General features: G+C 36.4%; 1 protein-coding gene across 1 annotated transcript; it reads left to right on the top strand.

Annotated features, from left to right (window-relative positions):
• Window positions 1-363: 363 nt before the first annotated feature.
• On the top strand, window positions 364-15,210 carry LOC123625488 (chromodomain-helicase-DNA-binding protein 9-like). The gene is given in 7 exon segments (XM_045534046.1): window positions 364-432; window positions 3,354-3,530; window positions 3,844-4,065; window positions 10,031-10,058; window positions 10,061-10,158; window positions 13,155-13,259; window positions 14,296-15,210. Coding segments are annotated over 7 exon segments (1,575 nt in total). The 3' UTR covers window positions 15,172-15,210.
• The last annotated feature ends 1,271 nt before the right edge of the window (window positions 15,211-16,481 follow it).

The following is a 16,481-nucleotide window of genomic DNA, read 5'->3' as shown; positions in this document are numbered from 1 at the left end:
GGCAACTGCTCCATCCATCCATTTACTGACACAAAATGACCCATTCACTTTTCCTGATATGTAATCATTCAAAGACTTGGATAGTTCTGTAGCTGTGGTATTGGTTGGCAACAAAAGTGCACATAACATATCCTCATACACATGGTCCTGAAAAATATATGGCACAGAAACAAGCATTGTTGCCTTGTCTACAGTGGTACACTTGTCAACCTGGATTGTGTACCATGGTGACTCATTAGTCCTCTCTAACGATTGCTCCTCAATAGCCTCTGCAATTTCATCAGTTCATTAGTTATCGTGCTAACTGAAAGAGGAACACGTGCCACCTTTTGAACTGCACCCTTTCCTAAAAGTTCACGGCCAATGTCCTTAGCAGCAAGCAGGATCAGCTCTTCCCCAGGAGTAAAGGACTTCTTAGCTTTAGCAATGCAGGTAGCCACTAAGAATGATGCTCTCAGGGCAGACATATTTGATGAAGTAGTGGCCTTCGATAATTGCTTCTGTTCTTCATGTTCATGTTTTTTTCTTTTGAAAAACTCCCAAGGCTTTTCTTTTAATGCAGGGTGCTTGGTCTCCATGTGGCAAAGCAGTTTTGAAGTTTTCATGGCTTCATTAGATAGCCAGTCACCCCATATTATACAAAGCGGGCTTAGAGAATGTGAATTACCTGTTGCAGTGAGCCTGTCATTTAAGTAGGACTCTTGGTATTTTCTTTTAAATGTAGCTTTCATTTTGTTGGCAGTCTTAGAGTCTCCTGCTGTCTCATCATTGGGTCAAAGAAGCTCTCCGGTGACATTTGTTTTTTACTCATCTTAGCTAAGGTTAGCTTATGGGCTTACCAAAACTGTGACTGAGACAAGAGTACAGGGTGGGAAAGAGGCACAGATGGAAATGGTAAATAAAATAGTCGGTAGGCCATGCACAGACTAAATAAGTGTCAGATTCTGACTTAAAGCCTGCCACCAGACACAGTTTAATTGTCGCTTGCCACTCACTAATAGGGTTCTGATATCAGTCTGCAAGCAATTGATTTATTATGGTCTCTGTGCAGTCAAACCTCTCTGCTAATGATAATCTGTATTTGCAACTACTCCCCAGTGCTAGCATCACTGCCTCAGCTCCACCTCAGATCATCAGGCATCAGATTCTCATATGGAGCGTACAACCTAGATCCCTCGCACGTGCAGTTTACAGTAGGGTTCGCACTCCTATGATAATCTCATGCTGCTGCTGATCTGACAGCAGGTGGAGCTCAGCCAGTGATGGGAGTGATGGGGGGAGCAGCTGTAAATACAGATGAAGCTTCACTCACTTGCCCACCACTAACGTCCTGTGCTCGGCTCCTGTGCGGCCTGGTTCCTAACAGGCCATGGACCAGTACCAGTCTGCGGCCCAGGGGTTGGGTCTGCAGATTTAAAGTATACAGAAGGATGTACATATGTTATATGCAAATACTATATACCGTTTTATAGAAAGGACTTAATCATCCTTGGATTTTGGTATCCATGAGGGTCCTAGAACCAATCCCCCGTGCATACCAAGAAACAACTGTATAGTGTTCAGATTTATATATCAACATGAATAAAAGTGTAAAATGTGCATGGAAATGAAAAATACCTAATTCAGGATAGTACTAACCATAGAGAAGAAGAACGTGGAATAGAGGATGGGGGTACACAGCGACTTTCAGGTATATCTTTTTTCCCCTAGCAGTTTCTTTTCCATTTATTTTTCTTTGACGTATGCGTTTTTTTTTTAATTTTTATAACTTTTTGTTTTGAGATAATTATAGATTCACAGGAAGATACAAAAAAATACACAGGAAAGTCCCATGCATCCCCTACCCCAACCACCTACCTCCACCAGCGTCTCCTACAACCACAGTATAATATCAAAAAATATCTGTGATATTTTGTTAATCTGGTTATAATAAAATTCACTATATGAATATAATAAAATCTTTTCCTTTTTTCCATAGTGTTATGTCCCATTCCTATGGTACTTTCATATATGCAAAAATGGTTTTTATTTATTATAATTAGTTTTTCCTTACCATGTGAATTACGAAACTTTTTTGAAACTAAGATGTGAGTAAGGTAAATGACTTCCACATGGTTACACAGCCAGCCAAAGGACAACATCTTATTCAGGTATAAACAGGACTTGCTCAGTAAATAAATTCTCCTTGAATGATTGAAAATGCATTTCTCATTACAAGCATGTAAACTATTTTAAACAAGAATCTCACCCTTGATAATATTTTCTTCTAATAAGAGAATTCAAGATTGTATATTCTTTTAGGAAAGGAACAATGCCTTATTTGTCTTTGAACCATCATACTGCCTAGTACATAGGTACTTAAAAAATACTTCTCGGGAGAAAAGATGAACGTGTGGAGCTGTTTCATTCATATCTCTTATAAACATTTTTATTGAATGCCTACTGACATGTGAAGGGCTTTTTGACAACTAAAAAGTTATTGGTAACCTTAAGGAAAATACCTTAAGTAGGCTGAGGCAGGAATGGACTATGGGAAACTGAGAAATGAGTTGCTCCTGAAAAAAAGGAACATAGTAGAGAACAATCTTTCAAAATTTTGGGAGTTATAAAAAGGTCAATGAGGTTTTTTTGTTTTTAGGTTTTTATTGAGATAGAGTCTCACTCTGTTACCTGGGCTAGAGTGCAGTGGCATTATCATAGCTCACAGCAACCTCAAACTCCTGGGCGCAAGTGATCCTCCTGCCTCAGCCTCCCAAGTAGCTGGGACTACAGGCACGCACCACCACATCTGGCTAATTTTTTCTATTTTTTAGTAGAGATGGAGTCTGGCTCTTGCTCAGGCTGGTCTGGAACTCCCGACCTCAAATGATCCTCCTGTCTCACATATCCCGAGAGTCTAGGATTATAGGCGTGAGCCACCATACCCGGCTGAAGTTTATTTTTTATTTGTTTGAGTTAGGCCATACTTTTACATTTGGAAGAAGAATCTAATGTAGAAAAAAGATATTTTGGCACAAGAAAAAGCAGAGATAAATATTAAAAGCAAGCTTTTAGAAAACGTAGGAATTAATGGGTTCAAAGAAGAGGGAAAGGTTTGTCTTGGACCAGAGAAAGTCATGTTTTTTCCTCTAAAAGACAAAGGAAAAGAAGGTGTGTGAATATCATGGGGAAGAAATTGAGAAGACAAGGCAGAAGTAGAAAGAGGCCTAGATTACAGTTCTTCAAGTTTTTAAATGAGAGGTGGGGGTGATGTCTTTAATTTGAGAATTGCTTGATTTAAAGATATATAAAATAAGAACTAACATTTCTATATATTTAGGAAAGTGATTACTTTCAGTTTGTATAAGAACTAGATTTACATTATTGCTTTCCATGATTTTAATTTAACAGGTACTTCCATTCAATCAACCCTTGGTGACAATGGGGTGATACTAGACAACCAGCCTATAGTCAAAAAAAGGTGAGGAAGGAGGAAGAATGTAGAAGGTGTTGACATCCTCTTTTTTAACAAAAGTAAACCACCTAATCATGTAAGTAAAGCAGTACTTAAAAACCACTGATCCTTGAGTCCAAAATTCAGTCCTAGTAAATACACATATTGCTCCTTGTGAATATTTAGTATTAATAGAATAATAGTAATAAAGAAATTAGAAGTATATGGTTTTCTGTTGTATCTCAGCAGAATCCAGCACTGACCAAGATTTACGAAAATTTTAAGTTTAAAAGATTTGGCAGAATTTTAAGCAACAACTTTTTTTATTCTCTTCAAAAAATTTTTCCATTGGACCAAAATTAGAATGATAAAGCATGGAAATAAAAATTTCATTTGGCGTTTTTCTACAGGTTACTTTAGGCTTAACCACCTCACAGATTTCCACAGGGATAAATCCAGCACTATCCTACGCTCAACCTCAAGGAATTCCTGATACGGAAAGTCCAGTTCCAGTTATTAATCTTAAAGATGGGACAAGACTTGCAGGAGATGATGCACCAAAGAGAAAGGATTTGGAAAAACGGCTTGAGGAGCACCCAGGTTATGTGGAAGATTTAGGAGCTTTTATTCCTGTAGGTGATACCTTAAAAATCTTGGTATATTTTATTTCTGTGATTTGTCAGACCTATAATGATGAAGCATAAATTCTCAACCACTTATGCTAAATATGTTTTCTGCTTAAGATTTAGGAAAATTAGCAGAAAAAATAATTACTATCTTTTCTATGATATCATACAGTGTCATTTTCCATTTTTCCATTGTGCATTCAACAACTATTTAATAATAAAAATCACTCTGATATAGAGTACTATGTTAGATTCAATGAAGGTTGCAAAGGTATAAAACTTTTAATCCTTTCTCAAGAAATTTATGTGGAAATAATAACGATCATAGTAAACATTTATTGAAACTTAACTATATGCCTGCCGTTATACTTAGCACTTAACATGCATGAACACTCACAACAACTTTATTACTTATTAGGAGGCACTGTTATAACTATTTTACAAAAAAAGAAATTGAAGGTCGGGCGCGGTGGCTCACACCTGTAATCCTAGCACTCTGGGTGGCCTAGGCGGGTGGATCACTCAAGGTCAGGAGTTCGAGACTAACCTAAGGAAGAGTGAGACCCTGTCTCTACTAAAAATAGGAAGAAATTATCTGGCCAACTATTTGTGTGTGTGTGTGTATATATACATATATATACAAAAAATTAGCCGGGCATGGTGGCACATGCCTGTAGTCCTAGCTACTTGGGAGGCTGAGGCAGGAGGATCGCTTGAGCCCAGGAGTTTGAGGTTGCTGTGAGCTAGGCTGACGCCACGGCACTCACTCTAGCCCAGGCAACAAAGCGAGACTCTGTCTCAAAAAAAAAAAGAAAAGAAATTGAAACGCTAAAATTTTAAGTAAATAGTCCAAGTCTGCAAAGCAAATAAACTCTTAAATCCAGTGTCCAAACTAGTACCGTTAAGCTTTCCTTCAAGCTTTAAGAGTACGCCTCCTATGCCTCTCCCGACGCACAAGTTTACACTAATCAAAGATGAGAATCATTATGTTTTATTTGCATTCCCCTTATCCTCTGAAATACTATCTTATGGGCATATGGCTTTTTTACTCCTAGAAATCTATTTGATTTTCCAGTACCTTCCTATCAGATGCTAATATATGAAAATTTGGGTATCACTGACTTTATAAGGTAAAAGAGTAAAAATACATCCTCTACACAGTGAAGTTAGCAGGCCTGTTCTGTCTACCTCCATTATGAAGATTAAACAGGTAACCTAAGTGAAGCTGTCTGCTACCCTATGGGCTTCTTAAGGACTATGTCTTATTCACTTTTGTATCCCCAGAACTAGCATGTATTTCCTGATACACAGAATAGTATCCAGCTCCCTGAAAATATTTATTGAATCTATGATTTTAAAATGAAAATCTTTTTCTTTTTTTTTTTTTTAATTTAGACAGGGTCTCACTCTGTCACCCAGGCTAGAGTGTTGTGGCATGATCATAGCTCACTGCAGCCTTCAACTCCTGGGCTCATGCAATCCTCCTGCCTCAGCCTCCTAAGTAGCTGGGACTACAGGCACATGCCACCAAGCCCAGCTAATTTTTCTATTTTTTGTAGAGATTGGGTTTCATGATATATTAATATATTTAGATGCAGTATTTTATATTGCTGGTGTTGTCACCAGGAAACAACCCAATAGTCTAAAACAAAGAGCCTGAGTTTTGGCTTTTAGTTGCCCTTCATATTCCTAGTTTACTCAAAGGATGCCACAAATTCTCAAGCTTTTATTTAATTCCTTTTGATTAAAAAAGATGGGCCAGGCATGGTGGCTCAGGCCTGGAATCCCAGTACTTTGGGAGGCTGAGGGAGGAGGATCGCTTCTGCCCAGGAATTCAAGGCTTCAGTGAGCTATGATTGTGCCACTGCAGTCCAGCCTAGGTGACAGCGAGATCTCATCTCAAAAAATTAAATTAAAAAAATAAATGCCAAGTAATTCTCTTATGAGGGGAGTGGTATTCTCTAAATGTAATGGGCAATCACAGAGCAAATACTTCAATTCTAAAAATAATGAGAATCATTAGTTTAACCCTATAATTTAACGTATTAGAAAATAACATTCATTTACCTAGTCAACCTTTATTGCATCACTACTATGTACTATTACTATTTTAAGGGATTGAGGATGTAATAGTAAACAATATAAAGTTCTTGCCCTCATGACACTTACACCGTAGGCTTGGAAAGATTATCATACCTTTCTCTTTTTAACTGCAAAAGAGTCTTTATTAAATTTTTATATCCATTCATCATTTTCACTTCAGATAAACCTTTTATCATAATGTTTTGTATAACTTTATCATAAGATTTTAAGAAAACCTTTTTTTAAAAGGGCAGTATTTGTTCCATCTACTAAAGAATATATAATTTTTCTGCCTTCCCAGGGATACTTTACATTAATGATGTCTTGGCTCTCACACTCTATTGTAACAGCTCTGGAGCTAAATAATTATAACATGGTGTAGAATGTAGTATAATAGAGGTGTGTATAAAGTGTCATGGGAACAGATATAAAAACAACTCTGCTTAAGCCGAGTAAAATATCTGGGGAAAGATAGAAAATAGAGCTGACATTTTACTAGTGGATGCAAAAAGAGGGCATTGACCAGGCTAACACAAAAGAAGGATATTTTAGCCATTATATAATAATTGTGTAGTTAATCATGATTTTCCTAGAAGAAATAAATATTTAAAAAAAGAATTATGAAGAAAGTTAAAAGAATATAACTATAAGGCATATTCATAAAATGGAATAAATCTGACATTCCAGAGAACGTGGAGGAATGAGTGGGTAATAGCAAATCAATAGAAAAGGTGAGCAGAATAGGTTCAGGCTGTGGCAGGACTCTTATGTCATATTGAAGAGTTTCTTGAAATCTTCTGATTGGTTGAAAATAGCTGCAAACATTAAGCACTGCTTTCTTAACAGTAGTACAGATTAGTAGCGTGGTTTGTTGGAAAGAGTGTTTCCCAGCTATGAGTTCTTAATTTGGCTCTGCTGTGTGTTAACTGTATGACCTTGAGGAGGATAACCAATCTGAGCCTTGATTCCCCATTTGTAAAATAAGAATACCTTTTAGTATTGTGAGGATTACATGAGAAAAAATGATAAAAACAAGTAGTGAGATGAAGAGAAATGAAGGCCACTAGAATAAATTATAAATTGTCACAGCACAGAGAAAGTCTTATACGTGGATAAAGAAAATTGGTAGGCCGGGCGTGGTGGCTCACACCTGTAATCCTAGCACTCTGGAAGGCTGAGGCACGTGGATTGTTTGAGCTCAGGAGTTCGAGACCAGCCTGAGCAAGAGCGAGACCCTGTCTCTACTAAAAATAGAAAGAAATTATATGGACAGCTAAAAATATATATAAAAAAAATTAGCCAGGCATGGTGGCACATGCCTGTAGTCCCAACTACTTGGGAGGCTGAGGCAGGAGGATTGCTTGAGCCCAGGAGTTTGAGGTTGCTGTGAGCTAAGCTGACACCACGGCACTCTAGCCTGGGCAACAGAGTGAGACTCTGTCTCAAAAAAAAAAAAAAAAAAAGAAAGAAAATTGGTCTATATATCATGGAATACTACTCAGCCTTGAAAAGGAATTAAATAATGTCTTTTGCAACAACTTGGAACTGGAGGCAATTATCCTAAGTGAAATAACCAGGAACAAAAAAACAAACACCACATGTTCTCACTTATAAGTGGGAGCTAAGCAGTGGGTATGCATGGTCATACGAAGTGACATAATGGACATTAGAGACTCAGAAGGGGGAGGCTAGGAGAGGGTGCAGGATGAAAAATTACCTACTGGTGAAACTTATCAGAGGAAAAATAACTATACAGTAAGTAAAGAAACTTACCAGAAGAGAAAGTAAAGAAACAGCTCCGATATCATTGGTAACCCCTTCAGGTATCACTCTAGGAATATGATGGTCTTTTAAGAAAAAAGACTAACAAAATCTTGCTCGTCAAGAGCCGATGGAAGGACACTACTTCCATATAGAGCCATCATTGTGATGGCCTTGAATAATTTTTTAAATGCATAATTTGAAGAAAAGATTTATGCAATACTTCTTATTAAGATATTTAAAGTTTAAATATTTTTTTAGATTTTATTTTAATAGATTTAGCAGGTACAAATGGATTTTTGTTACATGGATCAATTGTATAGTGAAGTCTAGGCTTTTAATGTACCTGTCACCTGAGTAGTGTACATTGTACCCAGTAGGTGATTTTTCATCTTGCACCCCTCCCATCCTCCCACTTCTGAGTCTCCAATGTCAATTATGTCACTTTGTATGACCATGGATACCCATTGCTTAGCTCCCACTTATGACCAAACATGTAGTGTTTGGTTTTTTGTTCCTGGGTTATTTCACTCAGGATAATGGCCTCCAGTTCTAGCCAAGTTGTTGCAAAAGACATTATTTAATTCCTTTTCAAGGCTCAGTAGTTTTCCATGGTGTGTATATACCACATTTTCTTTATCCACTTATCTCAGTCAATGGGCACTTGGGTGTCCTCCATATCTTTGCAGTTGTGAATTGCATTGCGATAAACATATGAGTGCAGGTGTCCTTTTTATAAAATGACTTCTCCTTTTGGTAAATCCCCAGTAGTGAGATGAGATTTTTGCTGGATTGAATGGTAGATCTACTTTTAGTTCTTTGGGAAATCTCTATACTGTTTTCCATAGACCTTGTATTTACATTCCCACCAACGGTGTATAAGCATTCTCTTTTTACTGCATCCTTGCCAACAGCTATTGTTTTTTTACTTTTTATTAATGGCCACTCTCACGGAGTAAAGGGGTATCTCATTATGGTTTTGATTTATATTTCCCTGATGATTAGTCATATTGAGCATTTTTTCATGTTTTTTGGCTGTTTTTTCCTTTTTCTTTTGAAAAGTGTCTGTTCATGTCTTTTGGCCACTTTTTAATAGAGTTGTTTTTTTCTTGATTTGTTTGAGTTCCTTATAGATTCTGGATATGAGCCCTTTGTCAGATATATAGCTTGTGAATATTTTCTCCCATTCTGTAGGTTGTTTACTGTTGATTATTTCTTTTGCTGTGTGAAAGCTTTTTAGTTTAAGTCCCATTTATTTATTTTTGCTTTTGTGGCATTTGCCTTTGGGGTCTTAGTCATAAATTCTTTATTCTAGGTCAATGTCAAGGACAGTTTTAAGTCTTTAATTCATCTAGAGTTCATTTTTATGCATAGTGAGAGAGAAGGATGCAGTTGTATTCTTCTTCATGAGTTTACGTAATTTTCCCAGCACCGCTTATTGAATAGGATATCCTTTCGCCATTGTTTGTTTTTCTCTGCTTTGTCAAAGATCAGTTGGTTGTAGGTGTATGGTTTTATTTCCAGGTTCTCTATTTTCGTTCCATTGTTCTATGTGTCTACTTTTCACCAGTACCATGATCTTTTGGTTACTATCACCTTGTAGTATAATTTGAAGTTGGGTAAGGTGATACCTCTAGATTATTCTTTTTGTTTAGGATTGCTTTGGTTATTTGTGGTCTTTCAGTTCCATGTGAATTTTAGGATTGTTTTTTCTTTTTCTTTTCTTTTTTTCTTCTTTTCTTTCTTTTTTTCTTTCTTCCTTCCTTTCTTTTTTTTTTTTTTTGAATGCCTCATTACTGTATTTTTATTTTTTATTTATTTATTTTTTATTTCAGAATATCATGGGAGCACAAATGCTTTGGTCACAATAAATTGCCTTTGCACCACCTGAGTCAAAACTACAAGCATGCCCATCCATGTTTTTTCTAATTCTGTGGAAAATGACATTGGTATTTTGATCAGAATTGCATCAAACCTAAAAATTTAAATATTTTAAAGTGTAAAAAACTAAAGTGTAAATAACTTCTATATAATGTAGGATTAAATTATTTGGATAGGCTCATTTGTAATATTTTGAGTAATTTTGCACAAAGATTTTAAAGACGTTTTCTTTGTCTATATATTTTAGAGAATGCAGCTTCATGAGGGAAGGCCCAAACAAAAAGGCATCGTTGCAGAAACCCCAACAAATTAGATATTAATAGTCTCACTGGAGAAGAGCGTGTTCAACTGATTAACAGAAGAAATGCTAGAAAGGTAATTACATGTTTGTTGTTAATCTTTTATATTGAGCCATATTTAAGAGATCTCTAGAACACTATTTCATTATGCAGGAGTATTTTCTAACAGACCTGGAAATGGGGTTGACTCTAGCAGATTTGTGGGGAAAGAGGTGGACTATAATTTTATGCCTTATAATTTAAAATCCCACATCATTGTCTAAACCATTAAATGAAATAAATCACTTAACATATCTGTGTCTAAGCAGTGCCATTGCATATTGTTGTACCTTTGCACAACAGCACTGTACCCAAGGCAGTGGTTCTCATCAGAGGTGATTTTGCCCATCAGGGGACATTTGGCAATGTTTGGAAACATTTTTGGTAGCCACAACTCAGCAGGGTGGGGAGGTGATTGGGAGGGAATGCTGCTGGCATCTGGTGGGTAGAAGCCAGAGATGCTGCTACACTTCCTACAACAGGACACCGCCCCACACACATCAGTACCAATCCAAAAGGTACAAAGGCTGAGAAACTCTCATCTATGGAGCTATCATAGCCATCATAAATTTATATATTTATTGCTGGATTTTTCCACGAGATGGCCTTAAAGTTTCTTGTCACTTTATGTAATATGTCAAAATCAGTGTATTACATAATTTTCTGGTAGATGAAAATAAAATATCTTAAACAAAGGTAACTTGTAGACTAATGGCACTTTTGTGCTTATCTTCTTGTTTTACTGATGGATAAATTGTAAGGGTTGAGGTTTTTCTGAAGTCTCTTTTTGAACCAGATATGGCTCAACATTTGTTTCCTCCAGTCTTTTTACATTTGGATTGGTATCTATCTCTTTTACCTCACAAAGTACAGAACAGAAGACTTGTGACACCATTTTGCAAATGTATATTTTTGACACACTGTTATTCTCATGAGTAAGTAAGTGAATAAGAAAGAACAACTGGCTTCAATACAAACATCAAATTTCTCACTGAGTTCTTTTGCTCACAAACTAAATTCATACCTTACATAGATCATGTTAATTCCTTGGTTCTGATTTACTCTCTGTTAAATGTCCTCATTGGTAGGATAAAAATACATAAAAATATTTGAATTTCTCACAAGGTATATTAGAATTAGAAGAAAACTTTTTTTTTTTTTTAAAGGGACAGGGTATTGCTCTGTTGCCCTGGCTGGATTACAGAGGGACGATCATAGCTCACTGCACCCTCAAACTCTTGGGCTCAAGGGATCCTCCTGCCTCAACCTCCTGAGTAGCTGGGACTACAGGAGTGCACCATCATGTGCAGCCAATTTTTTTTTTTTTTTTTGTAGAGACAAAGTCTCACTATGTTGACCGGGCTGGTCTTGAACTCCTGGCCTCAAGTGACCCTCCTGCCCGTCCTCCCAAAGTGCTGGGATCACAGGCATGAGCCACTGTGCCTGGCCAAGAAAACTGTTTTTAAAATAGCAGTTTTAATATTGTATACACCAACTGTTTAAAATTAATGCTAATTTCCAGAGAGAGCTTATTCAGCTTTTGTTAGCATTTTAAAGTGATAACATAGATGCCTTAGAGAAAGAACAAAGTGACATTTTAGCAGCATTTTACTTAAATTTTGTGCTGGCACAGATTGTGTTACAAATCTTTGCACTTGATCTTACACCAAAAGTTCTTACTAAATAGCATGAATGAATTTGTCTTAGCCAGTTTTAAGGAAATGAAACAGTTTTGGATTTTTACTTGTTAGGTTTGAAATTAAACATTCTAAATTTTATTTTTAATTATTGTAACTTCATAAGGGGCCTGTTCATTTCCCTTAATTTGTTAGGGTTCTTTATTGTCTTGAATCTGTAGGGTAGAGGCTTACGGATTGATGAGTTACTAAGGAAAAGAATCTACCTATTAAATTCTCATAAACCCCCAAGGGGGCCTCCAGTTTAAATTGAAGCTTAATGAAGGAGATAATAAAAAGGAGAAGGCAACAGAAATTACAGAGACTAAGTAAAGAATATAAGAATACTAGATAAGAATATTTGCAGGTAATATAACTGACCATATTAAACGCCATCTATATCCTATCAAGATATAGTATTAATTGATTTAATGGGGTATGGAAGAAGGAATTAAGACATTCTTTAGATTCCAAAGGGACATTAAATTGGTAAATGTAAATGATTTGTCCAAATATCATAGTCTTAATTTAAACTTCAAAATAATATTTTGTCTCAATGTCATACTAATTATCATATGTAGTGTCTTTTATTTTTTTAATTTACTTATGATTGGTTGGTTTTATCACTTTTCATATACAAAGTACTTCAGGGTGTCTGTATACATAATAGATAAGAATATGGGTTTTTGAGACCGGGGTTTGAATCCTGACCCTAACATTTATTAGCTGACTTTAGGCAAATTACATAAATTCTCTGAGTCTCAGTTCCTTCCTTTGAAAAACAGAAATAATATTATCTAAGAAGGATGTAGTAAGAACTAAAATAAGTTATACACATAAAATCCTCAGCACAATACTTGGCATATAAGAATAACTTATATTTATTATGTGCCAGGCATTATGCTAAGGCACTTGAATCGTCTCACATTATCTTAATAAAACCCTATGAGGGAAGTATTGTCGTTATACCCATTTTACAGATCAGAAAACTGAGACTCTAAGGTATTTACTGATTTGCTCGAATTCACATAGCTGGTAAGTCTGACTCCACAGAGTGTACTCTTAACTAGGCTATGCTGCCTATCCAACATAGGAAGTACACAGTAAATGGTAGTTATTCAGTTTAATATTCTGGTTATTGGACTCAAAACATTTAAAATTTACATTAACACATGTTTATATAGTATATCGATATCCATATGGGTTGTGGTGGTCCTTTTTAATATCATAAAGATGGTTGAAGGTGGTTCAAAAAGTATGTATTTTAAAGAAATTATAGAACACAGAATAAAAGCAAGAAATAGTTTCCTATTTAATAGTGTTTTGAGTATTTAACAATCTATTTTTTCATTTATAGGTTGGAGGTGCATTTGCTCCCCCTTTGAAAGATTTATGTAGATTTCTAAAAGAAAATTCAGAATATGGAGTAGCTCCTGAATGGGGAGATGTTGTTAAGCAGTCTGTGAGTATTTCATAAATACTAACTCGTACATGATTTAAAAAATTAGATGCCATTCAGTTATATCTTAGATCGAGTTTTACGTTAAGAATTAATAAAGGGCCGGGTGCGGTGGCTCACGCCTGTAATCCTAGCACTCTGGGAGGCTGAGGCGGGTGGATCACTCGAGGTCAGGAGTTCGAGACCAGCCTGAGCAAGAGCGAGACCCCGTCTCTACTAAAAATAGAAAGAAAATTACCTGGCCAACTAAAATATATATAGAAAAAAATTAGCTGGGCATGGTGGCATATGCCTGTAGTCCCAGCTACTCGGGAGGCTGAGGCAGGAGGATCGCTTAAGCCCAGGAGTTTGAGGTTGCTGTGAGCTAGGCTGATGCCACGGCACTCACTCTAGCCCGGGCAACAAAGCAAGACTTTGTCTCAAAAAAAAAAAAAAAAAAAAAAAAAAAGAATTAATAAAATATTCCATGAACCAGAAAATCATGGGAGAATTACATGAAAGTAGCATAGTTTGCTCATCCTTTTACTGGACTCTGTGGTTCCCAGTCTGCAGGTGTTACTGCTGTTCTGAGTCAGGTGATCTTTCTCTCTTTTAAGTATCTTTTTCATCTTGGCTCTATCTCCCTTATTCCCAAAATGACAGTCGAAAAATCCATGGGAAGCATCTCATCTAACCTTCACCTTTCACTTCCCCTATCCTTTCTTTATTGTTCTTCCCAATGAGAAGGGGGCCACTTCTTTGGTCTTCTAGAACAAGTGCTGATATGAAACATGTAAGGGTTATAGAAGACCCATGAAAAAATTTCTTTGGACCTTATGTTTTCTAGAACTATTCTACATACCTATGTCTCACAATATGGAGGAAGGCTAACAGCCTCTTTCTACTCCATTATCCTATGATAAAATGGAAAGTGGAAGAGCTATATCAATACAGAATCAATTTACAAATAATTACCTATATTTAATAGGGTATTTACATGATGAGCTAATAGCTATTTTGTTTTATGTAGCTACTATTCATGAATATATGTTACTTCCAGGGATTTCTTCCAGAAAGCATGTATGAACGTATACTCACTGGTCCCATTGTGAGAGAGGAAGTGAGCAGGCGGGGGAGACGGCCTAAAAGTGGAGTCGCGAAGGCCACAGTAGCAGCAGCTGCATCTGCCACCAGTGTTTCAGGCAATCGTTTGTTAGCCAGTGGATTACTTCCAGGTGTGGATCTCACAACTCTTCAGGCCTTACAACAAAACCTACAAAACTTGCAGTCACTGCAAGTAACTGCAGGGCTGATGGGAATGCCTGCTGGCCTTTCCTCTGGAGGAGAAGCTAAAAACGTGGCTGCTATGTTCCCCGTGCTACTGTCAGGAATGGCTGGATTACCAAATCTGTTGGGCATGGGAGGACTCCTGACAAAGCCTACAGAATCTGGGACAGAAGAGAAAAAGGGAAATGACTCTAAGGAGCTAGAAGGAAAAAAAGAAAGGACAGAGAGCCAAAGTTCAGAGCATCGTGGAGAAAACTCTGTGTCGAGTTCTCCTTCAACATCCTCTACTGCTGCATTAAATACAGCTGCAGCTGCCAACCCATTAGCTCTTAACCCACTATTACTATCTAACATACTTTACCCAGGGATGCTTCTCACTCCAGGCCTTAATCTTCATATTCCAACTTTGTCCCAGTCCAATACTTTTGATGTACAGAAAAACAAAAACAGCGACTTAGGCTCATCTAAGTCTGTAGAAGTAAAGGAAGAAGATTCCAGAGTTAGAGATCAGGAAGACAAAGTGGGTACTGAACCAAGTCCTCTCAATGAAAACAGCACAGATGAGGGTTCAGAGAAAGCTGATGCTTCATCGGGCTCTGATAGTACATCATCATCATCCGAGGATTCAGATTCTAGTAATGAAGACTGATTCCCAGACTCTACATTAAATTATGAACTGATTTTGGATTTTTTTCTTTAATTATTAATTGTAAATACCCCAGTGTTGAGTGCATCAAAAACTTACTGACCGAACATTTCAGTTATTTGTTTAGAAGTGCAAACTGCTTTCAGAGACGTTTGGCATGTACTATTTCTTAAGATTCATAAGTTTCTGAACTCGTATGTACTATCAAATACATAAAGGTGTAAAATTACAACAAAAGGCATTATAATTTTGGTGGGGGTTAATTTTATGAAAATTATGCTAAATAAGAGTTGTATATTTAATATATTTGCAGTGAACACAGAATACTTTAAGCATATTACTGATTAAATTTGAATACAGTTTTACAGCCTCCTTGACATCTATAATTTACAGATCAAAACTCAACAATAATTTGGGCAGCTAATGAATATCATGAAAGCTGTAGAATCTACATCACCATCCATTGCTTTAATTACATGAAAATGCTCTAGTGTTGTGATGCACTGCTGATGTTTCCAATTCAGGTACAAGTATGTTTTAAAGAAGAAATAAGTTTCCCAATCAGCCAATTTAACTGGCTACCTGTTACCTCAGCTGAGTTAGTTTAGGATGTTTACATTCGTTTCTAATTCTGTACTTGTTTTCAGGGATTTTTTAAAGACATCCTATATATCATGTTAATCTGGCAAGAAATATGACTTGCTTTTTGCTGAACTTAACTCAGATATCAGTAAAATTAAGTCATAAAATAATCCTGTGTCAAGTGACTTTGGCACCCTATAGACATACTTAGTTTAAACTTTTCAAAGTTTGGCCTCCTATTAGAAATAATTATGTCTCAGATGAGTAATGTCTGTTTCCAGGGTTCAGAAAAGGCAAACTCATGAAATGCCACTGAAAAGAACTTTCAACACAGTATACTTCATGTAAAAGAAATTGTTTGCTTTATTTGTGTAGATTTCTATTTGTGTTTTATGTCATGGAAATATTCCAAAATTAACAAATAGTGGTAAAGTAATATGCAGATCATCTAAATTCATTTTGAGTTTCTAGGTATAAGCAGACTGAATGTTGCCCAGAATCAGTGTTGGGTTATCAGTTTATATTAAATATACTGAGTTGCCCATTTTGAAGTGCACTTTAAATAATCTCAAAAAGATGTACAAGTTATACCTGTAAACCACAAAAATGAAGCCCAAGGCTTCTGTTCAATTTCTGAAAACCCTTTACCATGTAAAATTTGTCTGATAATTGATTTGTAATACAATTTCTCCTGCTAAAGCTGCTATTATTCTGACACGGTAGAGGTCCGG

The sequence above is a fragment of the Lemur catta genome, chromosome 20, assembly GCF_020740605.2.
Source record: "Lemur catta isolate mLemCat1 chromosome 20, mLemCat1.pri, whole genome shotgun sequence".
Lineage (NCBI taxonomy): Eukaryota > Metazoa > Chordata > Mammalia > Primates > Lemuridae > Lemur > Lemur catta.
This window is presented reverse-complemented; position numbering and strand designations above follow the sequence as displayed.